Raw genomic sequence first — 27,689 nt, 5'->3', positions numbered from 1 at the left:
TTGTGGTCACAGCACACTTGAAAAATACTGTATTTTCTGGCGTATAAGACTACTTTTTAACCCGGGAAAATCTCAAAAGTTGAGGGTCATCTTATACGCTGGCTACAGCAGCAGCTCCTGCAGCAACTCCCCACCAAAGGATAAAACGACAGCAAATTAAATCAGAGGACACCAAGCTCTCTAGATGAAGCAGAAATACGCTTGAAAATTGGCCCCAGAAGCCGCCGGCCACTGGGAAGTGGAGCAGATTTCTGAGCCGGACTGGAGACTTGTTTTTTTTATTATTATTATTATTTGGCATGCGTTGGAAGAGGGGTAGTCTTATACAGCGAGTATATTCCAAACTCTGTATTTTAACTGGAAAAGTTGGGGGGTCGTCTTATATGCCCAGTCATCTTATATGCCGGAAAATACGGTAAATGCCATTGTTTCTCGATACCACTTAAATTTGATTTGTGTTTTGTCATTATCACATCGGGCTTGTTGTTCAAAATGCCTCTTCTGCCTTTAACGAAACATAGGCTTTAAAAAATAATGGAGTCGACGGCACAGATGCCCAGCCCTGTTCCAAAGAAAATGTATAGTGTGTAAACGCAAAATCTTTTTTCAGCAGGGTTGAGACATGCAGCTAAATAAATGCGGGGGCCATAAGGTAGATGCTGGGCAGCGCCTTCGAAAGACGCAAATCCACAGGGATTTGTGAGCCAGGATTCCACAGCTGAACTTACCTCGGGGCAAGTTTCCACCCAGCTGCCTTGCCTTTTGTAAAATACCTTTAAGAGCAGCTATTAAAAGTCTGAATGTGCAACTTAAAACCACAATTGAGTTGTACCTGGGACAATTGTTGGCAGTTTCTGAGTGATTTGTCTTAAACACCTGATGCGTAAGGAAAAGCTGTCTTTGGCTGAGGTGAGGAAGGTTGCTCTTCCCGTTTTTCTAATCCTTTAATTAGGCTGCAGCCCCAGATTTTGTGTTTTGTTTTTTTAGTAAGCCATGTTTTTTTTTTTGAGGTAGTGTTTATGTGGGTGGGAACGACTTAATTGTGCTGCAGTGATGGATGGTAGTGGTTTTAAAGTCTCACCTGGAATTAAGAGATTTCCGGTGGCAAATTGTTTGAGCAGACTTCTGTCTGAAATGCATGGGGCAAGTTGCCTTCTCTTGAAATGAGACTATACTTCTTAGTGGGGAGGTGTGTGTGTGTGTATGTATATTTATATGTATTATTATTATTATTATTATTTATTTATTTATTTAAAAAATAGTTTAGAGCACAAATATAATAGAGCACATATAATAATACACACACACACACACACAGACACACAAACATATATATATGTATATGTATTATTATTATTTATTTATTTAAAAAATAGTTTAGAGCATAAATAAACTGCTCTCTAGCCAACAAGAGTGGCTTACAAAGATTGGTTCTAATATGGTCCCAGCACTCAACTCACAATGTAAAAAGAGTATTTATTTGCTTCCCTTTGAAGGGAACACAGGGTAGCAAACATGTCAGTAACAGAACAACACAGTTGAAATGTCTTTTTAAAAAACCTTCTGAAAACAATCACCTGCTCTTATTGCTGATAATTTCAGGATTGCCAGGAACTGTATCCTTCAGCAATGAAATGCCTGGGTAAACAGAGATATTTTCATAGAATCATGGAATTGTAGAGATGCGGGGACCCCCAAGGGCCATCTAGTCCAAACCCTTGTTTGTTTCTGTTCCAAGCAGACATTTATTAATTTTTTTGTCCTAAAAATTTGAGACGGATCTGCTGTGCACGGGTTTCGGGCCTAAAGCAGTTTGGGAAAGCGAGTGGTGACTCAGAAGGAGGTTTCTTCAGGACTTAATGACACCGAAGATTGTTTTACAACTCCAGATAACAGCAGGTCCTCCTGCTAATAGTCTCCCCACCCCATGTCTTCAGGATATATTCGCAGGAGAGCAATCTTGGGGTTTTCCTTTGTTCTGTCTAAGTCAAGGATAGATAGATAGAAAGATATTGTTCTCCAACCACATGAATGACAGAGAGCTTCAGGTGTAGCCTCTTTCTGGGAATGCTGTCTGCCTAAAATCCCAGAGAACTCCTGGCAACCTGTATAAACTTCTGGTTGCTCACGGTGAGAATGGGCTGCTGGCCCAGAGGGGCCATGGATCCATCAGGGACCTTCTTACATCCCTACCAGTGTTAGAAATTAGCCAGGCGCCAGGCGCGTTTTGCTACTGGCGTGGGTCCAATTGCGGCTGCGTGGAGATTTCTGGGCGCAGGTTGGCGACCGCAGTTTAAAAGGCTCCGCCTTAGTCCATAGTTAATACTATTTGCATTTCCACTGTCTGTGTTTCTCCTTCTTGCATCCTGGGACAAGTGAATAGCTGTCAGAGCAAGCAGTGTGGTTGAGATTGTAGAATTGTAGCTTTGGAAGCAGGGTGGATTTGATTTAAATCAAATCGATTTAAATCACTAGTCAGTAAGACTCGATTTGAATCATTTTTTAAAGAGAAAGACTCATTCTTGCTGGTATAATCTTAACATCTACAACCAGATGAAGGTTCCATTTTTGGAATAATAGATTTCCAGAGTAGTTTTTACAGTTATATCAAAAATTACTGATTTGGTTATACTATTAGAAATGCACAGGCAGATAATTATGAAATTATTGTGAGGCTTAATAAGTTAACTGTTTATATTTGGGCAACTTTCCTGTGAGGTTGGTTAGGCTGAGAGCGAGTGACTGGACCAAGGGCCAAGTGGCGATTCGAACCCTGGTCTTCCAGGTCCTAGTACAGCATTCTAACCACTACACCACACTGACTCTCCTATGGCCTCTAGACCTCTCTATCTGGGCCACACACCCTCCCCTGGCCACACCCCTCACCGTCCCCGCCCAGTACTACCATTGGGTGCTTTTGCCTGACTTACATGTGTCCTTGACCATAATAATAGCTCTGGTTTGCCTGGTTGCAAGATGTGGTGAAAAAGGGTAGAAACCTCTGTGTTTAACGTGGCTGGCAAAAGTCTGTGTTAGAATTGTTGTTAAGATTTTTCCAATCTTATTCTGTGCTTGGGGCTTCTTTGGGAAGAAAGTCTGGATGTAAATTTATTTTTTTTAATTAAAAAAATTTTATTCATTTTTCTTTTTCATTCATTACATACATCTCAAATTCTTAACATTTACTATGTACAGTGGTGCCCCCCGCTAGACGAAAGGGTTTTCCGTTTTGGAGGTGCTTCGCAAAACGAATTTCCTATGGGCTTGCTTCGCAAGATGAAAATGTCTTGCGAGTTCCTGCGGGGTTTTTTTCCTTTCCCCCCCTTTTCCCCAAGCCGTTAAGCCGCTTATCAGCTGATCCGCTAAGCCGCTAAGCCGCTTATCAGCTGATCCGCTAAGCTGCTTATCAGCTGATCCGCTAAGCCGCTAATGGGCTTGCTTCGCAAGACGAAAAAACCGCAAGACAAAGAGACTCGCGGAACGGATTCTTTTCGTCTTGCGAGGCACCACTGTATTCCTTCCTCCCTCCCCTCCTAGGCTTCCCCCAACTTCCGCTTCTTGTTTGTTTCTCTTTTCACCCACTTTGCTACCTCCCCAGCGGAAAAAGTTATTAATAACATAACATCAAACCTAAACGCATAAAAGTAAATACATCATAATATTTCTCTATCTTCTAAACATTTTCTAATACTAACAGTGTGAATGTTTATTTAAATCCTGCCGTCAAGTCTATCGACTTCCTTTGTTTCTGCAAGTATAATATAAATGGTTCCCATTCTCTTTCAAAGTCAAGGTTGTCTTTTTCTCTTTGTCATTTTTGCCAGTTCTGCATAGTTCATCAACTTCTCTTGCCATTGTTCTTTGGTTGGTATTTCTCCAGTTGCTGGATGTAAATTTAAGGAATGAATAAAACTCAGGGCGTAGCACACCAGTATTTAATGTGTAATGTTGCCTTTTGTGTCTAGAGAAGGGCTGGACCAGGCAGTGTTAGAAACTCAGATACATGTGCCAATCGCCAAATGTCACCTTGAACCTAGGTTATGGTTGCCACAATCTAGGCGCCATACCCCGCTATGAAATTCACTGTTGTTATTATTCTTCGTATTTCCTTTCATTTCTATACCGCTCGATATTTTAAAGAACAAATCTCACAGCGGTTGAAAACACGTTAAAATCTCAAATAAAACAACCCAGAATAAAACGAATTCAAGCTTCAAGGAAAAGATTTCAGATCCTTCTCTAGGTGACATTTTGCTTTCCCCATATTTGTTTACCTACATAATTTATAGAGCTGCCCGATTGCAGAAGGACTCTGTGAAGCCAGGGTAGTGGTTAGAGGGTTGGGCTAGGGCCTGGGAGATCAGGGGTTCAAATCCCCATTCAGTCATGAAAACTCACTGGGTGACCTCGGGCCAGATACAGCTTCTTAACCTACCTCATAGGGTTGTTGTACGGATAAACTGAGGAGGGTGTGAACCATATATGGCATCCAGAAATCTCCACATGGTTGCAACTGGAGCCTGAGACCAGAGACTATCAATCGCATTGGTTCCGTAATCAGATGAGTCTTATCTTGGTTGGAAGAAGGTGAGATGTTGCATTTTCAAGGAAGCAGAGTTGTGTCTGATTCTTGATTGCTTCAAGAATCGCTCAGGATTTGAGTTTGAAGACTGGCTGGAAAGATGTGTCTTAACATATAGATATATATACACAAATCCTCACTCTCTGTTGTTGACCCTCAGGATGATGATGAGACCCTGAAATACCTCACTCACGAGGAAAAAGACGTCCTCCTCTTCTTTGAAGAAACCATCGATGCCTTAGAAGATGACTTGGAGGAACAAGCTCTCCATGACAGTGGCATCCACTGCCACTCTCCGAGGTCAATGGAAGAAAACATGTCCAGCCAGTTGGAGTCTGAAGACATCATAGATCTGGTCCAATCAGTGCTGGAAAGCAGCATTCAGGACTGTGATCCTAGCGGAAACATGGAACCAGGTAAAAACTGATTTCATTTCCTTTCTGTACCGCCTTTCATTGGTAGATCTCAGATAAAAATATTTCATCCCTCCTGGTTTCTGGGAGGGCGTTTTTTCTCTGGCTAATTGTAATGGTGATTGTGCTAATGTGGGTTTTTTGTTTTGAGTGGGTGTGGGGAAGTGGGGCATGTTCTCATTTTGTGCTCTGTTAACCGTTGCATTTTTTTAATCTGTTGTGCTGGAAATGTCAATGACTATCAGACTCTGAAAAGCTAGAATCACTAGATCAACTTCATCTAATTAATTAAAGTAAATAGTTTTAACTATGTAAGACAGGGGATGTGGGTGGCACTGTGGTTTAAACCACAGAGCCTCTTGGGCTTGCCTATCAGAAGGTCGGCGGTTCTAATCCCTGCGACGGGGTTGCGGCACTCATCTCGCTTTACTGTCCGAGGGAGGCGGCGTACAGCTTCCAGGTCATGTGGCTAGCATGACTAAGCCGCTTCTGGCGAACCAGAGCAGCGCACGGAAATGCTGTCTACTTTCCTGCCGGAGCGGTTCCTATTTACTTGCACTTTGACGTGCTTTCGAACTGCTAGGTGGGCAGGAGCAGGGACCGAGCAACGGGAGCTCACCCCGTCGCGGGGATTCGAAACGCCGACCTTCTGATCAGCAAGTCCTAGGCTCTGTGGTTTAACCCACAGCGCCACCCGCGTCCCTCAATAATCAATGTACTGTACTATAAAATAAATAAGACAGTATTGTAGATGATAAAAATAAAAATTAAATTCTTTTCTTACCTGCACTGATGATAGTCATTGTTTGGATGGGGGGATTTTATCTATTTCCACAGTCACACAGTCAATCAATCAGTAGCTGAACTGGGTTCGACACAGTCACAAAAACAAATTAACCGAAAAAGCTTCAGAAACAAAAACGCAAAATAAATAGCAAAAACAAAAGCACCATACTTAATCCGTTCCGGAAGTCCATTTGACTTCTGAAATGTTCAAGAACCAAGGCACGGCTTCTGATTGGTGCAGGCGCCCAGTAAAAAATAACCAACAGCCACATCGGATGTTTGGCTTCCAAAAAACTTCCGAAAACTGTAACGCTTACTTCCGGGTTTTCGGCGTTTGAGTACCAAGGCGTTTGAGAACCAAGGTACCACTGTAATGCTTTTTATTGGGTAGGGTAGGGGGCACTGTGGGTGAGTTCAGGGAACCAAGGGGACGGTGGCTGAAAAAGGTTTGGGAACCAATGATCAATATTGCTAGCCACTCTCTATGGAAGCTTCTGACGGAGGACAAATTCTCTGACAAACGCTATCACTTCCATGGTTCCAGATGTCTAGGAAATGCTTCTAATAATCTCCTACTCTCTCCTTTCTTTTCTAGCCCCAGAGGAGGCTGGGAAACTGGATACACCGAAGCCAAAATATAACGTTGAGGACACCTGCGCTGAGGCTGCTATCCCTCTCCCTGTGTTGCCATCGGCTCCACCGTTGCCCATCTACGAGGTGTTTCCTGCTGCGCCCGCAGTTCAGCACCCAAAACTCGTCCGCTGTATCCCAACCCCTCTCGTCATCGCTCAGAAAATATCCGAGAAGCAGGCAGAGGGAACCCCCTTCTCTCCTGCCTCTCCAAAGGAAGGGAGGTCTGTGGAGGGGAGGACCACGCCCTTGTCTTCCCCACTGCGCAACAGAGAGCGTTTCTCCACCTTCAAGCAAGCTCTGCCGCCCCCAACCGCCCCCAAGCCCCAAAGGTTCCCCAGCAACATCAGCATCACCAACGTTGGTGAGAGGGAGTTCAGCAAAACTATCTCCCGGGCTGCCGTCAACGTGCAAGAGCGCAAAGCCAGGGTGTTGGCGAACGTCAACAGCTCGCCCTACTTCATAAGCGAGCTGGAAGAGAGACTTCAGAAGCACGACTTGTCAGGACAGAGCAGAAGCTCATCCTTGCGGGATTTGCCGTCGGAGCAAGCGAGACACGAGGCCCTGAGCAGGCTTAGCGTGGTGGACAGAAATCTTGGACCAGCCCCGCTGGACCAGTCCTCAGATCTTCCCGCGCCGACAGACAAAAGGCCAGAGCAGCCCTTGTCGAACGGCTACCGAAACATCCACGATGTCTTGAGAAGGGAAACCAGCCACTTCCCCAGCGTGAGCAAAACGGTGACGGTCAAACCGGATGCTGATCTCCCCGATGGCAAGCCCGTTCGGCAAAACACCACCAAGAGCTTTTGCGACCACCGGCTGCCGGACCTCAGCCTGGAAATGAGGAGGAGGTCTGGGTCGCTGCCCAGACCGTCTGGATTGAGACCCCAAGGCGTAACTGTACAGTTCTCTGGACGCGGGTCTACGGAAGAGGCTAGGAGAGAGGCGCTGCGGAAACTTGGGCTTCTCAAAGACTAGTTGAAGGACGGTTTCTGCGATGGTGGGAGCATCGTGCCCCCAGCGGACTCGGTTTCTGAAGAGATCAAATGGACTGTTCTCTTGCCCCTGCAGTCTAAGGAAAGATTAAATATATCAGAACAGGACTTGTGCTTGCCATGGGTTTCCTTAACAATGCCCAGGCATATGGCTTACTGAGGTCTTCTGCGGGATTTTAAAAAGGCATTTTATTAGCAGGAGACCTAGATGCAAAAAAAGGGGCGTCGTACTAAATGAAGTTTTAATGGTGCAGTATTTGTGTGTGTGTATGTGAGTAGCTGTCAAGTATGTCACAAGTGCAATGGCTTTTCCTTGGACTCCTACGTTAATGAAGCCAAAAAATAAAGGGGGGGGGAATATATCTGTTGAATTACTATATAGGGATGGATATATATTTATAATGTAATGTACTGGAGAGGTCAAATATACAATAAAGCTGCTATTTCTGATTGTCACATTTCTCTCTGTCATGCTTGCTTTCTTTCTTTCTTTCTTTCTTTCTTTCTTTCTTTCTTTCTCTCTCTCTTTCTCTCTTTCTCTTTCTCTTTCTCTTTCTCTTTCTCTTTCTCTCACATGCATGTATTTGTCTGTAGACTAATTGTCAGGAGTTTAAATCATGCATAATAATTCACAAGTAATTTTTAGCAGAAATTCACCACTTTTCCATTTTGATTTGTCTGGGGCAGGGTTTCCTAAACTTAGGTCTCTGGCTGTTTTTGGACTACAACTCCCATCATCCCTAGTCCGCAAGACCAGTGGTCAGAGATGATGTGAATTGTAGTCCAAAAACAGCTGGAGACCCAAGTTTGGGAAACACTGGTCTGGGGGAACCTTGTATTTCTGAAGACAATATAGGGGATTTGCAACAGACTGACAAAGATTTCTAATATCCAGAGCGCAGCAACAAAACATCTTCTCGCCCGCTCAACTATCCTGCCCTAAATTATATTATAGAAAAGCCTGAGCAAGCTGGGAAAGTTGGCAAGGAATTTTGCATTGTCAGTAAATGCAAGTTTTTGTTAAATGGGTTTTTGCATGAAGCTGAGTTCTGGAACTCGGAAGGAATTCCTGGACTCGGAATTCTCCAGTTCTGCACCAGGCTCTGGTTGGTGGATAATGGAGGTTCTAGTAATATCCTGCAAGCTGGGGCAGAGTGGCTGGGGCAACCCGGTCAGATGGGTGGCAGATAAATAATAAATTATTATTAGAGAAGTCGGAAGCCTGGCCAGTCTTGCTCTAGAAGCAACACAGTGTTCCTGGCAGAGCAGCATTGCTTCTGCTGCAGAGGATATTTTGACGGTGAAGAGAGAGAGAGAGAGAGAGAAAGAGAGAGAGAGAGAGAGAGAGAGAGAGAGAGAGAGAGAGAGAGAGAGTTTATACGGGACTCCAATCCAGCCCAGCTGCTTCATATCCTGCCTGGCCAAAGGGGGCAAGATTGCACTTCAGCCTATGCCTTTCATTATTATGATTATGATTAATACCCTGCCCATCTGATTCTCTAAGAGGGCTGCCTTCAGATGTCTTCTAAAAGTCAGATAGTTGTTTATTTCTTTGACAACTGATAGGAGGGCGTTCCACAGGGCGGGTGCCACTACCAAGAAGGCCCTCTACCTGGTTCCCTGTAACTTGGCTTCTCACAGGGAGGGAACTGCCAGAAGGCCCTTGGAGCTTTGAAATGGTTGACTTTCGGAGGATGTCTCCTCACCTTAGTATGGAAAAAGTGGCACTGTAAGTAGGATGTCACCTTTCAGTGGAAGAAGTGTATGCTTCCTGAAAACTGGATGATGTAGCTAGCACTTTTGGGTGCTTTTAGGTAAAAAAAGTACCTCCTTGCAGGCGTAATGGTGTAAACTGAAACATTGTTGACCCACCTATTCTGTTTGCTGATTGATGCTAATTCAGAATGGGCCAGTATCAAAGCTACTGTTGCGTCAGAACAACAATTGCAGCTCTAGGTTTGCTGCACTGTGCAGGCCACACCCTGCTTCTGTCGCTGGGGACAGCATCTTAGCCTTGTCCCGCAATAGTCCCCTTCGTGAATTTGACCAGAAACAGACTGTCGTTTGGCATGATTAAATTTGCCCGGATCAGCAGGAACCGCAGGAACAGATTAACTTCAAACTGCGGGGGAGCCTTATGGTACGTTACTGCACTTGAAAGCATTAAAACCAACTGCTCTACAGAACACCTGTTGTTGAGAATATTGGGCGGGTTTTTGTATGATGCCTTGGGAGCATGAAAATAACCTGTGCATGCTTTGACATATGGAACGGTCCTATGCCAGCCGTTCTAGCATCTCACCAGGTTCTCTGGCTTTTGAGAGTCCCATGGACTGCAAGAAGATCAAACCTCTCCATTCTGAAGGAAATCAGCCCTGAGTGCTCACTGGAAGGTCGTTTAGTTGTGTCTGACTCTTCGTGACCCCATGGACCAGAGCACGCCAGGCACTCCTGTCTTCCACTGCCTCCTGCAGTCTGGTCAAACTCATGCTGGTAGCTTTGAGAACACTGTCCAACCATCTTGTCCTCTGTCATCCCCTTCTCCTTGTGCCCTCCATCTTTCCCAACATCAGGGTCTTTTCCAGGGAGTCTTCTCTTCTCATGAGGTGGCCAAAGTACTGGAGCCTCAGCTTCAGGATCTGTCCTTCCAGGGAGCACTCAGGGCTGATTTCCTTAAGAATGGATAGATTTGATCTTCTTGCAGTCCACGGGACTCTCAAGAGTCTCCTCTAGCACCATAATTCAAAAGCATCCATTCTTCGGCGATCCGCCTTCTTTATGGTCCAGCTCTCACTTCCATACATCACTACTGGGAAAACCATAGCTTTTACTATACGGACCTTTGTTGGCAAGGTGATGTCTCTGCTTTTAAAGATGCTGTCTAGGTTTGTCTAGGTCTCTGGCTTAGGTCTTTGCAAAGCCTGCTACTCTTGTGGGAAGGACAGCTTTATGATAGAGCATCAGCCTCACAGGTTTGATCCCTCGCATCTCCAGGTAGGGCTGGGAAGACTTCCTGCCTTAAACCCTGGAGAGCTTCTGCCAGTCAGTGTAGACAATACCAGTGGTTTGATCCGGTATAAGGGAGCTTCCTATGTACTACCACTATCACTAGTATCACTGCTGCTTGCCTCCTATCACTGTGCCATTGAGAGCGTGCTCACTTATGGCTTATGTGTGTGGTACGGAAGCTGTACTACCCAGGACAGGGTGGGGTTGTGCAGAGTTGTTAAGGCAGCAGAGAGCATTGTTGGCTGCCCACTCTCCACCTTAGAGCAGATTTATGCCACAAGGTGCCATAGGAAGGCACTGGACATAGTAAAAGATCCATCGCATCCTGGTCACTGTCTCTTCGAGCTCCTGCCGTCGGGACGGAGATACAGGACGATGAAGACAAGAACGAGCCGTCTTAAGAACAGCTTCTTCTCCAGAGCGATCTCGGCCCTGAATGGGAAGCCTGGACTTTGAAAGTCATCTAATCTTCCTTGCTGTACTATACTGTATTGTTTTAATTAGTGTTTTTATGGAGCAGTCAAGTAATTTCGTTGTCCCTGAGGGGGGGCAATGACAATAAAGATATTATTATTAGTAGTAGTAGTAGTAGTTGGGACTTCACTGCTACATTGACCATGAACACAAATGACACATACAAAGAGATCCCTCAGTCATGGGCTAAACCCCTGCACCTGCCACATGTCATATATATATATATATATATATATATATATATATATATATATTCATTGGCCTCCTGACTGAGTCTTCTGTATCTGCCCAAGGTTGCATCGCTCCTGGTGAGCATATGCAAAATAATCGTCTACTTGCAACTGAAGACAGAGATGGATGAGGGGGACGGGGCCTGTGGCACTCTGGACATTGCTGGACTCCAACTCCCATCAGCCCCTGCCAGCACAAGCAAGGGATGATGGGAGTTGGAGTTCAACATCACCTGGGAAAAGTTGCAGTTTCCTCATCGCTAAGGCTGCTTGCAACTAGGCACAGATTTTCTTGTGGAAAAAAACCCACCAAAACGAAACCTGCAGCTGTGTGTTTATCCTGGCAATTACTCTTTTTAGAAATCATAGGCTGAAATAAGTATATAGCGAAAGCTAGCATTTCCCTAGAAAATAATTTCCCCTTCCTTGATTTAAATCATTCTGTAGGTAATTATAAACCAATTTGGAACCTGAAAGATAAGCAACTTCTTCGGTGTTCTTGGAATACTAGAAATCAGCCCCGTCTGTGATTAGGTTTGCATTTTCTCTCGATAAATTTCAGCCACCTTTTCTACTCTGGGCTATATTTCTGCTGTGTACTTAGACTGGTTTAACACGTTCTCCTGAGAGCTGAGGTTTTGTACAAGGTTGGGAGGGGGAGGGACTTATTAACAGAACATTCACCTCTACTCCTGACTGCCATTTCCCAGGATCCTTTGAGAGGGGAAGCCATGACAGTTACTCTGCCATGAAACTGGCATAGGGTTAACCATGTAGATAGGCCCAATAATTCTATCAAGCTCGTTTGTGCAGGATTTAAGCGCAATAGAAGCAGGTTCATGTTCTAAACAGTCTGAATATAAGGGAGGATGTCTTTCTTATGTATGAAGTTATAAGGGCATCTATTTTGTGCATGGAAAACGTTGCAATTGTGAATTATATGTTTTCTATTAGATGCATTGCTTAAACCATTGCAGGTTTATATACATGAAAGCTGTTGAGAAGGAACTTAAATCTCTCACGGTTGTTAAACGTGTCTCATAATTTTTTGTTGTTAAGAACAGCATTTAATCTGCTTACCTCTTTAAAAATGGCGTAAACTTGGTTTTATATACATGAAGGGATCCTTCCAGAGTGCTAAAACTATTTATATGCCATTTCTCACACTTCCCCACTGATGACCCACAATGCTGTTACATCTGTCAGTTGAAATAAACGTGGTCCTCTCGTCTGAAGACTTTGTCCTAGTTTTTAAGTAGGGCTCTGTGCTGTCTGTGCTGTTGCATGGGAGCGAACAGAATATGGCGGCAGCTTGCCAAATTCAGCTTGCTATCTTTTTATAGGTATATATGCTTTTATGACTTGTAAAGATGTGCTTTTGAAAGTGGAACGAAGGTGCGAAGGACTGAAACATTCTAGAACTGAAATGGTCTCCCCTCCTTTATTTCTTCAGAGTATTAAACCCCTAAAACTCCCTTTAAAAAAGCTGCCCAACAATGGGTAGATCATTGCCTGTTCTTTTATGCAGTGGTACCTCGGGTTAAGTACTTAATTTGTTCCGGAGGTCCGTTCTTAACCTGAAACTGTTCTTAACCTGAAGCACCACTTTAGCTAATGGGGCCTCCTGCTGCCGCCGCGCCGCCGGAGCACAATTTCTATTCTCATCCTGAAGCAAAGTTCTTAACCCGAGGTACTATTTCTGGGTTAGCGGAGTCTGTAACCTGAAGTGTATGTAACCTGAAGCATATGTAACCCGAGGTACCACTGTACTGTGAGTAGATCACAGTCTCTTGGGAGTTGGACGTGCCTGATATAGATAAAGCTGGCCGGTTTACATCTAAAAAAAACCCAACTAAAATTGGGGATGGAATCAAACAGCGTGTTTTCGTCTGAGCAAGGAGAAAAGAAGGATGAAGCTGAATCTGGGCAGATTTCTGCCCCAAGCAGAAAACTTATCTCAAGCCTTAATAATAATAATAATTATTATTATTATTATTATTATTATTTTTATTTATACCCTGCCCTCCCTGGCCGGAGCCGGGCTCAGGGCGGCTAACACCAATAAAATTACAGTAAAAACATAATAGGGGGGAAAAACCAATTTAAAATACAGGTTAAAATGCAATTTAAAATGCAGCCTCATTTTAAAAGTAGCCCATGGATCAAAACCATAAGGGGAGGGAAACATAAGGGTCAGACTGAGTCCAAACCAAAGGCCAGGCGGAACAGCACAGGAGGGTTTATAGCAGGGGTCAGCAAGGTTTATCTTGCCTGGGCCGGATCGGTCCCTCCAAGATCCCTCCATGGGCTGGATCCCTGTGATTTTCGGCGTCTGCACGTACGCAGACGCGATTTCCAGCATCGCAGAAGTGAGTTAGCGCCGTGCGTGAGCAGGCAGCTCCATTCGGGGGGGGCTCGGGGGCCGGTCAAACGACCTCCGTTGGCCGCAGGTTAGTGACCCCTGGTTTAAGGGGTGCTGCTGCTTAAGCAAAGACAGAGTTACAATTCCCAGAGTGGTTTTAACAATCCCTCTTTCCAAGGAGGTCTGAGAACTGGAGCTCTGTGAGGAGAAGAGGGGTCTCCCATCAACACTGAGCACCCACAGCAAACTACAGCTCTCAGAATTGTTTGGGGGGGAGCCAGTGTTTTTAAAGCAATAAGGTACCACTTTGTGCCAGTGTGTTGTAGTGGTTAAGAGCGGTGGACTCGTAATCTAGTGAACCGGGTTCGCTTCCCTGCTCCTCCACATGCAGCTGCTGGGTGACCTTGGGCTAGTCGCACTTCTCTGAAGTCTCTCAGCCCCACTCACCTCACAGAGTGTTTGTTGTGGGGGAGGAAGGGAAAGGAGAATGTTAGCTGCTTTGAGACTCCTTAAAGGGAGTGAAAGGCGGGATATCAAATCCAACTCTTCTTCTTCTTCTTCTTCTTCTTCTTCTTCTTCTTCTTCTTCTTCTTCTTTGTAAACATGGTGTGAATGTGGCCTAGATGGTCCCTTGTCCCCATCTCATTTTTGTCGGTTGCTTTTTTGAGGAAGGAAACAGGGCAGCTATGTGACGTCCATCTCCTCTTCAAGCGGAGGTACAGTGTGGATTAGGCCTACAAACATCATGCCTGGCTCACCCTAGCAACCAAACTCTTTCCCGGCCGAGATAACTTGGCCGGGAAGCGAAAAAAACACTCCCTCCAGTGCTCCCAGATGAACTCGGGATGCTTTGGAGCTGAAGTCGCCCAGGTGGAAACCGCAAAACACATTCCTTGGCTGTGGCCTTCAAATCCATCATTGCTGTTGGCAGAAAAGGGAACTGAGGTATTGTGGAAAACCTTGAGCTTCCTGCAGATCAAGCAAAGAGCAGCAAGTTTCAGACGGGCTTGTGAGGAGAGGACTGGAAGATGGGTGCTTTAACTATCTGCTGCTCCAAGCAAACTTACTCTTCCATTTAAATGCCCCTTGCAATTTATTTTTTGAAACCTCTTTTCCTTCCTGCAGAACCCCAAAGACCAGAAATAAAGGAGAACATGGAAAAATAAGGGCATGGGGTGGGCATCAGCAAGGATACATTCTGGTGCCACCAATTTCCTAGTCGGGACTGGCCTAAGGTCAGAATGGTGCCCATATCTGTTGTCCAAAACAGAGGGACATCTGGGGACTCAAGAGGAACAGCCAGGAGAGACCTTTCCCCTGCTGGTTTCTTCTTCTTCTCCTTCTTCTTCTTCTTCTTCTTCTTCTTCTTCTTCTTCTTCTTCTTCTTCTTCTTCTTGTCATTAAGGCTTGAATGTATGTGGGCAAGGCTTTCTGAAATTTCAGGAGCAACTCTACAGTTCATGTATTGAGGGTTTAGTGACTGATGTGTCCCACCCCATGGGTCAAATGGATACATATTCAAATACAGTGGTACCTTGGGTTACAGACGCTTCAGGTTACAGACTCTGCTAACCCAGAAATATTACCTCAGGTTAAGAACTTTGCTTCAGGATGAGAACAGAAATTGTGCTCCGGCGGTGCGGTGGCAGCAGGAGGCCCCATTAGTTAAAGTGGTGCTTCAGGTTAAGAACAGTTTCAGGTTAAGAACGGACCTCCGGAACAAATTAAATTCTTAACCTGAGGTACCACTGTACATGCTGTTTTCCTTTGAAATAAAAGCAGACAACTTGCAGACATGTTTTGCAGACACAGAATTATGGGTCACGTCAGCCCCAAACTTTGATTTGTTTATCTCTTCACAGAAGAGCCCACAGAGCATATCTGTCTGTGTTTAGCGGCAGCACCTGAAACTCCCTCCTTCCTCTTCCAGAGTCCTGGGAGAAAACCTGGAGAGCGGGAACATATTTTCAGTGTTCTAAACAATTTAGCATCATAAACAACCTTTGCCACCGATGCTTTTATAGCTCTGGTGCCAGATCTGCTGGTAATAGCAACCAAGGGAGTTAGGGCTATAACTCGTTCTCTCTCGCCCTTTTAAAGACTCCAGCTCTGATGTTCTAAACCAGGCCATGTGCTTTGTTTGGTTCTTCTGAATGATCGCTTGTGTTATGACTAACGGCTTACAACTCCATTCTTTCCTGAAAACACGCAGCAAGCACCATGAATCTTTTTATTATTACAGTGGTGCCTTGGGTTACATACGTTCCAGGTTACATACGCTTCAGGTTACAGACTCCGCTAACCCAGAAATAGTGCTTCAGGTTAAGAACCTTGCTTCAGGATGAGAACAGAAATCGTGCTCCAGTGGCGCGGCAGCAGCAGGAGGCCCCATTAGCTAAAGTGGTGCTTCAGGTTAAGAACAGTTTCAGGTTAAGTACGGACCTCCAGAACAAATTAAGTACTTAACCCGAGGTACCACTGTATTATTAATGATTTTCTTGATTTACAAAAGTGTGTGCAATGTGTCTCTCTCGTATTCCCCCCCCCATGTAACATTTTTACAAATCAGTTTCATTTGTTGAGACATTAGGAAGAAAAGGGGGAAAGAGGTGGGGGGGGAAAGATGAGTGGGGGTGGGGTCGAGTGGCGATGTTTCTATTTTACTTAATATATGTAGGGTTTGGTGTCAGCGTTGCTTGTGCAGGTTCTTTGTTGTTCACTTGTGTTCTTTTGGTGGTGAGAGAGGTTGGGGTTGGCCTAGGGTGTGGTTATTCATTTGTGGTTGGCTGTGGTGGTCTTTGTTTTCATGTGTGAGTGGGGTGGGTGGGTGGGTGTTTTGGATCAGGTCAGCCATATTGATTTGTATGCTGTTGGTGGATTTTGTCAATGTCTTGTTGGGCTGTGTATGTGATAAAGGGGAGCCATACCGGGGTGAAGGTGTCTTCTTTTATTTGTCCCTGAGTCAGTTTCAGTTTATTGGTTAATTTTTCTAGTAGGGCTGTTTCCCATACTATTTGGTACCATTGGTCCATGCTTACTCCTGACAGGTCTCTCCAGTGTCTGGCTATGATGCTTCTGGCAAGCACTATGAATCTTGAGTGGATCAGCTAGTCTGTAAAATGTCAGCTGTGCAGACTCCTGGGTGACACAGAGCCATTTCTTAGTTGTAAAAAGGTAAAGGTAAAGGGACCCCTGACCATTAGGTCCAGTCGTGACTGACTCTGGGGTTGCGGCACTCATCTCGCTTTATTGGCCAAGGGAGCCGGCGTACAGCTTCCGGGTCACATGCCCAGCATGACATAGCCGCTTCTGGCGAACCAGAGCAGCACACAGAAATGCCGTTTACCTTCCCGCCAGAGTGGTACCTATTTATTTGCTTGCACTTTGACGTGCTTTCGAACTGCTAGGTTGGCAGGAGCTGGGACCGAGCAACGGGAGCTCACCCCGTCACGGGGATTCGAACTGCCAACCTTCTGATCGGCAAGTCCTAGGCTCAGTGGCCCACAGAGCCACCCGTGTCCCGTCACAGTTTCTTAGTTGTAGGAATACAGAAATAGGGAAATGATGTTTGGAGCTGAGCTACGCAGCTTAGCTTTCATGCACCAGTTCACAACCTTCAGTTAGCAGCCAGTATATGCAGCACTTTGCCATAAACTGAACCCAGAATATCAGGGAGTGGACAAAACAGAGATCATAGAATTGGAAGGGACCCTGCGGATCATCTAGCCCAACCCTTTGCAATGCAGTGATTGAACCTGCAACCTTGGCGTTATCAGCACCACGCTCTATCCAACTGAGCTATCTCAGTCACTTTTGGTTCAGGAGGACAGGTGCTCACCTGGACCCACCCTGCAGGTCAACTTCGACGGATGGGCGGGGCAACCCACTTGCCAGTCACAGGGCGTTGCTATGAAATCGAATAATTGGCAGGTGGGTTGCCCTCCGCACCTGTCAAAATCCCTTGCACTGGGTTCCCATGTGGTGGCATCCATTTGGCTGGGTACAGGTCATGTGGCCAGGCCAGAATTAAACCCCGCCCTCCCACAGACATCACAACTGGTGTCAGTTGATTGACAGGTGGGTGTGGGGCTTTGGGGGAGGGGGGGAATAGTCTTGTCAGCCCAGCTGGACCCCCCCGGTAGTTCAAGACCGGCCTGTAGGCTAGAGATTCCCCACCCCTACTGTAATTGATACTGACTGCACATAAAAACAGGGTTAATTATGGGACACGCCTGCATTGCATGTAGGTTGAATATACAGAGATAATAGGGTTTTCTATGGGTGCCACAAATCTAGGGGCTAATAGGCACCTAGCGTATTTTTCACTCCATAAGACACACTTTTTTCTTCTTAAAAAGTAAGGGGAAATGTCTGTGCGTCTTATGCAGCGAATGTGTGGTCCCTGGAGCTGAACTGCCCAGGGGCAAAAACCAGATCATGCTCTTTTTTTTGGAAAGAGGGAAGTGGGTGTTGAAACAAAGCCACTGATTGTTTGCAGATCGGGGGGAGAGATAAGGGATGCTAGAGATAAAGGAGGCTGCCTGGGAGGGGGGAGGTAAAGACAGCAAACTTGCAAATGGGGGAAACAAGAAGACTAAAGCAATAAGGAGATAAATTAGAAGAGAAGGAGGAGCAAAAAACTGCTCCAGCTAAGGAAAAGACAATAAGGCAAACAAGAGGGAAGGGAATGTTGAAAGGAAACAGCTGATCGGTGGGATCGGAAGAGAAATAAGGGACACTAGCTGAGGCTGCCTGGGAGGGGGGAAGTAAAAGCCCATGGATCCTCAGGATTTTTACATTGGGTCACCCCAAATTCACCATCAGATCAAATAGCATGCTCATGGCTGCAGCCTGCACCAAAAAAAGCACGCACCCACTGGGGCCTCAATGGTGCAAAAATGTGGTTACAAAGCTTCGATCCACATGGATTCTCAGGATTTTTGCATTGGGCTACCCCAAACTCACCGTCAAATCACATGTCTGTGGCCACAGCATGAACCACAAAAATCATACATTCACTGTTTCATTCAGAATATTTTTTTTCTTGTTTTCCTCCTCTATAAACTAGGTGCGTCTTATGGTCAGGTGTGTCTTATGGAGCGAAAAATACGGTAGTCAGCCCTTTATCAGGGTCAGTGTAAGAGGAAAGCCTTTTAGTGTAAAAGGAAAGCCTTTTCCAATAAAACACGCATGCCATACGCTTTGCCCTGGCTTGCACCCCGGGGAGGTAACTTTGGTGCTGCTAATGCAGCAGCTTGACTTCACCTCCGGAGGCACACTCCATTGTCTCTTGAGACAGTTGCCAACAACCCCAGGGCCGTCTTGCCCATACGTGCTAGGGGTGTGGGGCACCCGGGCGCCGGGCTCTCGGGGGTGCCAGGCCGAGTGTACGGGGTCCGAGAATTGAGTCCAGGGAAGTGTCTGCCCGTTGGTCGGAACGCCGCTGCTGTGGGCGGCTGCACCGCAAGTTCGGGGACGACCAAGCTAACGAGACACTGAGGCAGCTGGCAGGCCGGCTCTGCCCTCCTGCGTACCTGGGACTGGGCAATCTGGGCGGGGGACGGCAGATCTTTGCACCCCGGCGCCGCATATGCTTAAGACAGCCGTGAACAAGCCCACTTGTCCTCATGGAGCAGCCTTCACTGACAGAGATGGTCTTAATAATAATAATAATAATAATAATAATAATAATATATTTATATCCTGCCCTCCCCAGCCGAAGCCGGGCTCAGAGCAGCTAACAACAATAAAAGTAACACAGCATTCTAAAATCAATTCATTCTAAAACCAATTCAAAATCAAATTAATGGCAACCATTGGGCCAGAGTTCTGTGAAGAATTACCAAAGACGGGGGTCAGGCTGTGCCCTGGCCAAAGGACTGGTGGAACAGCTCTGTCTTGCAGGCCCTGCGGAAAGATGTCAAGTCCCGCAGGGCCCTAGTCTCTTGTGACAGAGCGTTCCACCAGATCGGGGCCACGGCCGAAAAAGCCCTGGCTCTGGTTGAGGCCAGCCTAACCTCCCTGTGGCCCGGGACCTCCAAGGTGTTTTTGTTTGAAGACCGTAAGGTCCTCTGTGGCACATACCAGGAGAGGCAGTCCCGTAGGTATGAGGGTCCTAGGCCATATAGGGCTTTAAAGGTTAAAACCAGCACCTTAAACCTGACCCTGTACTCTGTGGGACATACCAGGAGAGGCGGTCTTGATGGAGACCGGGGGGGGGGGCAAGGTAATGCTCTAAAACTGGCCCTGATGCCTGCACATTTTGGAAACTGCCCTTAGCAAATAAAAGGGCACTGTGAATCTCCACAACACACACACACACTCTCTCTCTCCAGAAACAGAGCAGCAGCTCACTCGCTCCTGCAGAATTTCCATCCCTCTCTGGAACGCTTACAGTGTCTCTAAGGCTCTCCTGTTTTTTCCAAGTCGCCAGGGGAACCCCTCCCAAATTCGGATGCTCCTGCCCTAATAGCTGGCGTGGCTCTGCCTCAGACACTTCTTGAATTGTCTGCTATGCTTCCCCTTCACTTCTAGGGACCTGGAGGGGGAAGCAATTCTTGGACACAGGACTTCAGATTTCCCACCAGGACTAAACCATCTCCTTCATGATGCCCCGCTCCACCTGGAACAGCTTTCCCCAACCTGCTCCTGATGTTTTTGGACTTAAGGCAGCCCGATGCAAAAAGTAGAGAGAGCTCCTGCTTTTAAAAAATAAAAGGTTATGTAGAACTTTGACGTTGGTTTGGAGTAAGTAAGACAACGGTGTTTTGGAAGTAGTATTACTCAGCTTGGGGTTCGCAGCACAGGAATTTGGCATCAGTTGGGAAGGGATCCAAAATTTTGGGGGTGCACGCTAATGAAGCTCTCCCGTTAGTCCGGGGGGGGGTGATGGGATTTGTAGTCCAGAACATCTGGAAGGCATTAGGTTGGAGGGGGCTTGGTCTGTCTCTAGAGAATTAAAAGTTAGGTGTGGCAACATAGCAAAACCCACCCAGAGCAAGGTTGCCAATTCCCCACTGCCATTAAGCTGCAGTCTGCTTTTGACAGAACACTTTTCAAAAAGCAGGTCGTGATAAATTGAAACGGGGGGGGGGGCGTCATTTGGGTGGTAAGAATGAGCGAATAGTCTTGGGAGGAAAACAGCCTTGCAAAAAGAAACAGGCAGAAATGGTTGAACCTCTTAAAGGTATGGAGTTTACTAGTGTTGTTAGATAGCCACTCCTCAGGGCTTTTGTCTGAACTCCAGGGTCCTGCTTTGACTGTCATTACGGCCCTCGTAATATAAGACCAGGGGTCAGCAAGCATTTTCAGCAGGGGGCCGGCCCACTGTCCCTCAGACCTTGTGGGGGGCCGGACTGTATTTTGGAAAAAAATATGAACGAATTCCTATGCCCCACAAATAACCCAGAGATGCATTTTAAATAAAAGCACACATTCTACTCATGTAAAAACACCAGGCAGGCCCCACAAATAACCCAGAGATGCATTTAAAATAAAAGGGTACATTCTACTCATGTAAAAACATGCTGATTCCCAGACTGTCCGCGGGCTGGATTTACAAGGTGATTGGGCTGGATCTGGCCCCCGGGCCTTAGTTTGCCTACCCATGTATAAGACCATTGGTTCATATAGCTCACTACTGTCCTCAGTTCAGATGCTTCTGGACCACAACTTCATGGCTTCTCTTTTAAGTCAGTGTCCGTTGTGATTTTTGGAATCTTAAGGTAGATCTCCAGAATCACATGCATTAATGCCACAAAATATGCATTGTTTGCGGGGCAAGGATTCTTGAAGCAGTGGGGAAAACAAGGTGGTGGTGGTGGTGGTGGTGGTGGTGGGGTCATGGGCAGTGGTAAAAGGGATAATTTGGCACCTACCAAAGATGATTGATTCTTTGCATTGTTGCAATAAATACTCCTGGAGAAGGTTGCTTTCTGATTGTCACAAGGTTTAAGCTCCATAGGTTGTTGTTTTCAGGACACATAAGGTAAGCAGCCTACCCTCCCACTCGCTCGTATTAATCCAGGATTTTACCTTCTCTTACCTGGACATCTGACGATTAACACTGGTCTTTCAGTGGGACAGGCAACCAACATTTATACCAGAGATTTCAAGTACAAGTATATATAGAATCATCTAACCGAATACCAAAGATATTCAGAATTCCAAAGACTCAACTTGGGTGGTCAAATATGTTTACATTTGCCTTGGACTGGTTGGATTCACTGGTGGGAGGAACCAGCTGGGGAACCAGCAAGGGAAGGAGGCTCTGAGCCCAGGGATTGGTGGTGGGGTGGCAATGCGTGGTCAGAGGGAGAAGACTGGGAAGAGGAGATGTTGGAAGCTGAACAGGCAACAGGGTTTAGTGAGCAGGGAAAAGCTGTGGCAGAGAGGAGTCCAGATTCAGAGGCAGGAGAGGAAGAGGGCAAGGAGACAGAGATGAGGCAGGCAGCTGAAGATTCGAGGGAGTCTCCCCCTCCTGCTGCAACGAACTCTCCTCCTCTCCTGGTCTCTCCAAGCACTTAGAGCAGGCATGGCCAAACTTGGCCCTCCAGCTGTTTGGGGACTACAGCTCCCATCATCCTTAGCTAACAAGAACAGCGGTCAGGGATGATGGGAACCGTAGTCCCAAAACATCAGGAGGGCTTAGTTTGGCCATGGCTGACTTAGAGGAATGAGGAGACCAGAGCAATGAGATAGCTACAAGGCTGCTGGGGAAGGAACCAAGAGAGCAGCCTTACAGCATGGTGGGAAGGCAGGGACCTTCAGTCCTTGCAGCTCCCTCACTGGGGCAAGACCTACTGGGAAGAGTTGCTGTGACCACTAGGCCTGCCCTGTTTTGGTTTCTTTGAATAAAGAGTTAACATAACTGACACTGGTGTTTTCATTGCTGACCTGCTCCTGACAATATCCCGCTTTTCAAGCAGGACGGCTCCCAGAGCAGCTTATACATATCAATAAAAGCAACACAATCTATGCTCCCGCAACCTAAAGAGACAAGGCATAAAAGGAAAGAGGTATGGGGAGGAAAGAGGAAAACAAGCACATCTCTTGTTCACAGACCTCTAATCCTGGCTTTATCAGAAGCTAGTGTGGGTTGGAATAATGACCTGCTGATAGCATGGAGATAAATATTGCCACTTGCTAACATTTGCACTTCCATTTGCTACTAGAGACTTGGTGACAGCGACTGTTTGGCAACCCGTATGACACGAGTACCAGTTCTTGCCCTAGCCCTGACTCTCTGGATAAACACAGCTGAAGCAAAAAATGAAAAGCTAAACCTCATCGACAAAGCCTAGTTAGACAATAGGAAATGCTAATGAGGATTAATGAGTGGCTGTGCAGTAAGGCTGTATTGATGGGGCCAATTTTCAAGCAGTACTTGAGCCGGAATTCAAAGCCCACTCAAAACCATTTCCTCCTAATGAAGGTTTCTATATGACCTTGTAATCTCCTTTTTGCCAAGCCCGATGCCTGTGAAGCACAGGCTTTCCTGTGTGCTCTTCCAGTTTATAGAATTAGTGATTCAATTATATCCCACGATGATTAAATAGCTCCTCTGGAGATACTGGGCTCCCAGTGTGCATCCAAAACACCCAGATGCTGCTTACTCCTAGGCTGGTGCCATAAACAACAGGCCAAGGGCACTGAGCCTAAACAGCCCTCGCTCCTTACCCCAACATTCCTCAGAAAAAAAGGGAGTTTTTTTAGGGTCTCCTCTCCAGATTTGTGTAGGGTTTACTGCTGAGGCTTTTCCTCTCCCAAATTTATCTGGTAAGGCAGTGGAGGTTTAAGATCAGAATTTTCCTTCTCCTGGTTGGGATACCTTCCCCCGGTTGATGAGCCCGTCCCCTCATTTTTCTCTACAGCACATGCTGTAAGACGGCTACGACAGAAAGAATCTCAATTCTTTTGTAGTTGTGCCAAAGAAGATTCCAGCGAAACAGTCAGATTATCCGGGATCACTGTCCTACGTTGTTCTTCACTTACTACTTCGGCACCATGAATGCCTGTTGTCTTTGTCCATGGAGTTTTCCTGGCAGGGATACTGGAGTGGCTTGCCAGTTCCTCCTCCAGGTGGATCACGTTTGGTTAAAACTCTCCACTATGACCTATCCATCTTGGGTGGCCCTGCACGACATAGCTCATAGCTTCTCTGAGTTATTCAAGCCCCTTCGCCACGGCAAGGCAGTGATCGTGCTGGAGGAGACTCTTGAGAGTCCCATGGACTGCTAGAAGATCAAACCTCTCCATTCTTAAGGAAATCAGCCCTGAGTGCTCACTGGAAGGACAGATCCTGAAGCTGAGGCTCCAATACTTTGGCCACCTCATGAGAAGAGAAGACTCCCTGGAAAAGACCCTGATGTTGGGAAAGATGAAGGGCACAAGGAGAAGGGGACGACAGAGGATGAGATGGTTGGACAGTGTTCTCGAAGCTACCAGCATGAGTTTGACCAAACTGCAGAAGGCAGTGGAAGACAGGAGTGCCTGGCATGCTCTGGTCCATGGGGTCACGAAGAGTCGGACACGACTAAATGACTAAACAACAACAACCATGAACACCTAAAAAAAGTTTTACCGCTTAGCCCACAGGATAGCATCTATTACTTTGTTTCAACCACAGACTTATTATACTTCTACGGACTTTCAAAGATTGACAGACGTGTGTTCATTCGCTTTCAAATATATTAGAGAATTTACAAGTGTACACATTTTGTTTTTGTCGTACTAAATCATGTATATTATGCAATAAGAATTGCAGTGCTATCTAGTAAACTGGTCTTCGTGTTGCTTGTACCGTTTGTTGTGCTAAGTTTGCAACACAGGGCTTTGTTGTTCTGTATTGTCTTCACATGCCGGACAGAAGTCCCTAACTCACCGGGTGTTTTGAGACCCATCAGCCTCTCTCACCTGCTTTAGCCAGCCAGTCTAAGCCGTTCCCAGGGTGTAGCCGCTGTCACATGCTCACAGTGTCTAGGAGCCACAGGTGTCTGAGTGCAGGGTGGGGACCAAAGGTGGACAAACCGTCTGAGAAGGAGCACAACATGTCCCCCACAAAAGGTGCGACCCATCCCCTAATACTCAATACACCCTTTCTTTCTTCCTACAAGAGCAAATACCTGCATTTGCACAGCTGATAGGTGCTGCCCAGGTGAAGCACCTCCATGGCTAAACACTTTTTTTATAGCGGTGTTCACATTTCTATCAGCCTGACGAGATGTTCCAACCAAGGTTAGCTCAGGTAAACAGAGGAATTTTATTTTCAAACGTAGCCTACGAAGCTATCCATTCCCAGCTTTTGTTGACCAAACAACACATTCAGTGTCAGGGAAATAATTTTGTAACTTGTGCCGCTGCATTTTTGTAGTTCGGAAAAAGGAACACGGCCTCTTTGTGATTCAGCCCAAATGGACGGTGAAGAATGCTTTGATACGATTCAATCCATCAGTGGCCATCAGCTGCCAAGAGGTAGGGCCAGGATGGGAAGATAATGGAAGAAGTTTACCTGTAGAACAGTTTCTTTTGGAAAATAAAAGTATAAAGATGGCCTGAACAGATTTTCCATTCATAGTGAATTTGGCTTTCACTGGTTTGGGGAGGAGAAAGGACACAATAACATTTTGTTATCTCAGAGACGGCGCTCAATTTCTAAAATGAGAGGGCCATTCATGTAGTACGTTAGCTGGGCAGTTTGACTCTAACCTCAGCTATAACCTCACATAGCAGCCTCAGGCTACTAGTACCTCACCCATGAAAAAGGGACGTGAATGGCACTGTGGTCTAAACCACTGAGCCTCTTGGGCTTGCTGATCAGAAGGTCGGCGGTTTGAATCCCAGTGACAGAGTGAGCTCCCGTTGCTCTGTCCCAGTTCCTGCCAACCTAGCAGTTCGAAAGCATGCCAGTGCAAGTAGATAAATAGGTACTGCTGTGGTGGGAAGGTAAATATAATAATAATAATAATAATAATAATAATAATAATAATAATATACTTATACCCCACCCATCTGGCTGGGTTTCCCCAGCCACTCTGGGCGGCTTCCAACAAAATATTAAAATACAGTGGTCTGTTAGACATTAAAAGCTTCCCTAAACAGGGCTGCCTTCAGATGTCTTCTAAAACTCTGGTAGTTGTTCTTCTCTTTGACATTTGGTGGGAGCGTGTTCCACAGGGCGGGTGCCACTACCGAGAAGGCCCTCTGCCTGGTTCCCTGTAACTTGGCTTCTCACAGGGAGGGAACTGCCAGAAGGCTCTCGGAGCTGGACCTCTGGGCAGAACGATGGGGGTGGAGACGCTCCTTCAGGTATACTGGACCAACACCATTTAGGGCTTTAAGGGTCAGCACCAACACTTGGAATTGCACTCGGAAACGTACTGGGAGCCAATGTAGATCTTTCAAGACCGTTTCTGTGCGCTCTGGCTTCCATCACGGTGTCCTGTTGTGCCAGAAGCGGTTTAGTCCTGCTGGCCACATGACCTGGAAAGCTGTCTGTGGACAAACGCCGACTCCCTCGGTGAGTGCCGCAAACCCATAGTCGCCTTTGACTGGACTTACCGTATTTTTCGCTCTATAACACGCACCTGACCATAACACGCATGTAGTTTTTAGAGGAGGAAAATCCGTAGGCATGCCACCCGTAGGCATTTCCTCCATAACACGCACAGACATTTCCCCTTACTTTCTAGGAGGAAAAAAGTGAGCGTTATGGTGCAAAAAATACGGTGACTGTCCAGGGGTCCTTTACCTCAGCCTTTTTGTCTCAGCCAGGGTTCCCCTTGGACCTGAAGTATTGGGTCATTTGTCCAGAACGTTATGAATGTAACCAGTGGTGTATTTTTGGAAGGAAAATAGGTGCCAGTACGCACCATGCCCCCACTGCCACCTTCCCGAAAGGCGCTTTGCCAGTCGTAAGGGGTCCATCTCCGGAAGACTGTCCCTTCCATGGGAAGCAGCAGCAATGGAGGAAGAGGAAGCAGCAAAGGTGGGAAGGGGTGAGCGAGTGGGGGGGGGGCAGGCAAGCGGCGGCAGTGAGATGGTGGCGGTGGGGAGAAGAGGTGGCGGTACGTCGTACCGATGTGTATGGACCAAAAATAAAAAAGCACTGGATGTAACTGTCACAGACTAGTTGGATGCAGAGGAATGGTGGGGGACACCAGCTGGGGAACCCCCAAAGGAAGAAGGCTCAGAGCCCAGGGAGTGCTGGTGGGACAACGATGAATGGTCAGAGGGAGAAGAGGCAGAAGACAGGGAGGAGGAGGCTCAGAAGTTGAAAAGGTAACAGGGGTTTCATCGGATAAATCAGGGGTCAGCAAACCTTTTCAGCAGGGGGCCAGTCCATTGTCTCTCAGACCTTGTGGGGGGGCCGGACTATACAGTGGACGCTCAGGTTGCGAACGTGATCTGTGCGTGATCAGTGCACGGGTGGGTTGCGATTCGGCGCTCCTGTGCGTGTGCAAAGCGTGATTTAGCACTTCTGTGCATGTGCGACTGCCGAAACCCGGAAGTAACCTGTTCCGGTACTTCCGGGTTTCGGCGGATCCGTAACCCGAAAAAACGCAAGCTGAAGCATCTGTAACCCGAGGTATGACTGTATTTTGAAAAGAAGAAGAATGAATTCCTATGCCCCACAAATAACCCAGAGGTGCATTTTAAATAAAAGGACACATTCTACTCATGTAAAAATACGCTGATTCCCAGACCGTCTGTGAGCTGGATTTAGAAGGCGATTGGGCCAGATCCGGCCCCTGGGCCTTAGTTTGCCTACTCCATGGGACAAATGTTGGAGGGTATGGGTTTGTGGTCCAAAATATCTGGAAGGCATCAGGTTGGGGACCCATGAGGTAGAATCGTCACCACTTTTTCTCAGCAAAGGCATTTCCTTATCAGCAGACAGCAAAAAGGAACTTTTGCCCCTTTCTGCTTGAGTCGAGACTGACCTTCGTTGAAACTGAACAGAAAGTCACACACCTAAATTACACAGCGCAGAAATATTTGTGTGCTTTAAAACTAGAAAGGACAGAGCACCACAAAAGGAGGAGTGATTGAAATGAGGCATTGCGACACTGGCTCCTCCTGCAACTTTGGGGTGACATTTTTCCTCCTCACTTGACTCATTTTAAGAATAAAAACATTCATTCGGCTGAGTGCAGCCTGCTCAGAGCAAAAGCTTCATCCAAACACCAGGACTGTCTGTGAGCTTTTAAA

The 27,689-nt window shown here is 46.5% G+C and overlaps 1 protein-coding gene and 1 long non-coding RNA gene across 3 annotated transcripts in view; one reads left to right on the top strand and one right to left on the bottom strand.

The window, feature by feature from the left end:
- The window catches only part of PROSER2 (proline and serine rich 2), a 29,524-nt gene extending 21,662 nt beyond the window's left edge, over window positions 1-7,862 (top strand). For both annotated transcript variants that reach the window (XM_083573001.1, XM_083573002.1), the window contains exons 3-4: window positions 4,743-4,998; window positions 6,377-7,862. In XM_083573001.1, coding sequence (XP_083429127.1) covers window positions 4,743-4,998; window positions 6,377-7,389 — 1,269 coding nt within the window. In that variant the 3' untranslated portion in view covers window positions 7,390-7,862. The remainder of the gene's footprint in view (window positions 1-4,742; window positions 4,999-6,376) is intronic.
- An 82-nt stretch (window positions 7,863-7,944) lies between these two features.
- Window positions 7,945-8,734, bottom strand: LOC310743200. Its single transcript, XR_014538880.1, has 2 exons — window positions 8,575-8,734; window positions 7,945-8,543 (listed from the first exon to the last, which is right to left on the bottom strand). It is a non-coding gene; the product is annotated as an uncharacterized lncRNA (long non-coding RNA).
- Window positions 8,735-27,689: the final 18,955 nt, after the last annotated feature.

The sequence above is a fragment of the Podarcis filfolensis genome (assembly GCF_964270895.1).
Source record: "Podarcis filfolensis genome assembly, chromosome: 10".
NCBI lineage: Eukaryota > Metazoa > Chordata > Lepidosauria > Squamata > Lacertidae > Podarcis > Podarcis filfolensis.
The sequence above is the reverse complement of the archived record's forward strand: the minus strand, read 5'-3'. Positions and strand labels throughout refer to the sequence as shown.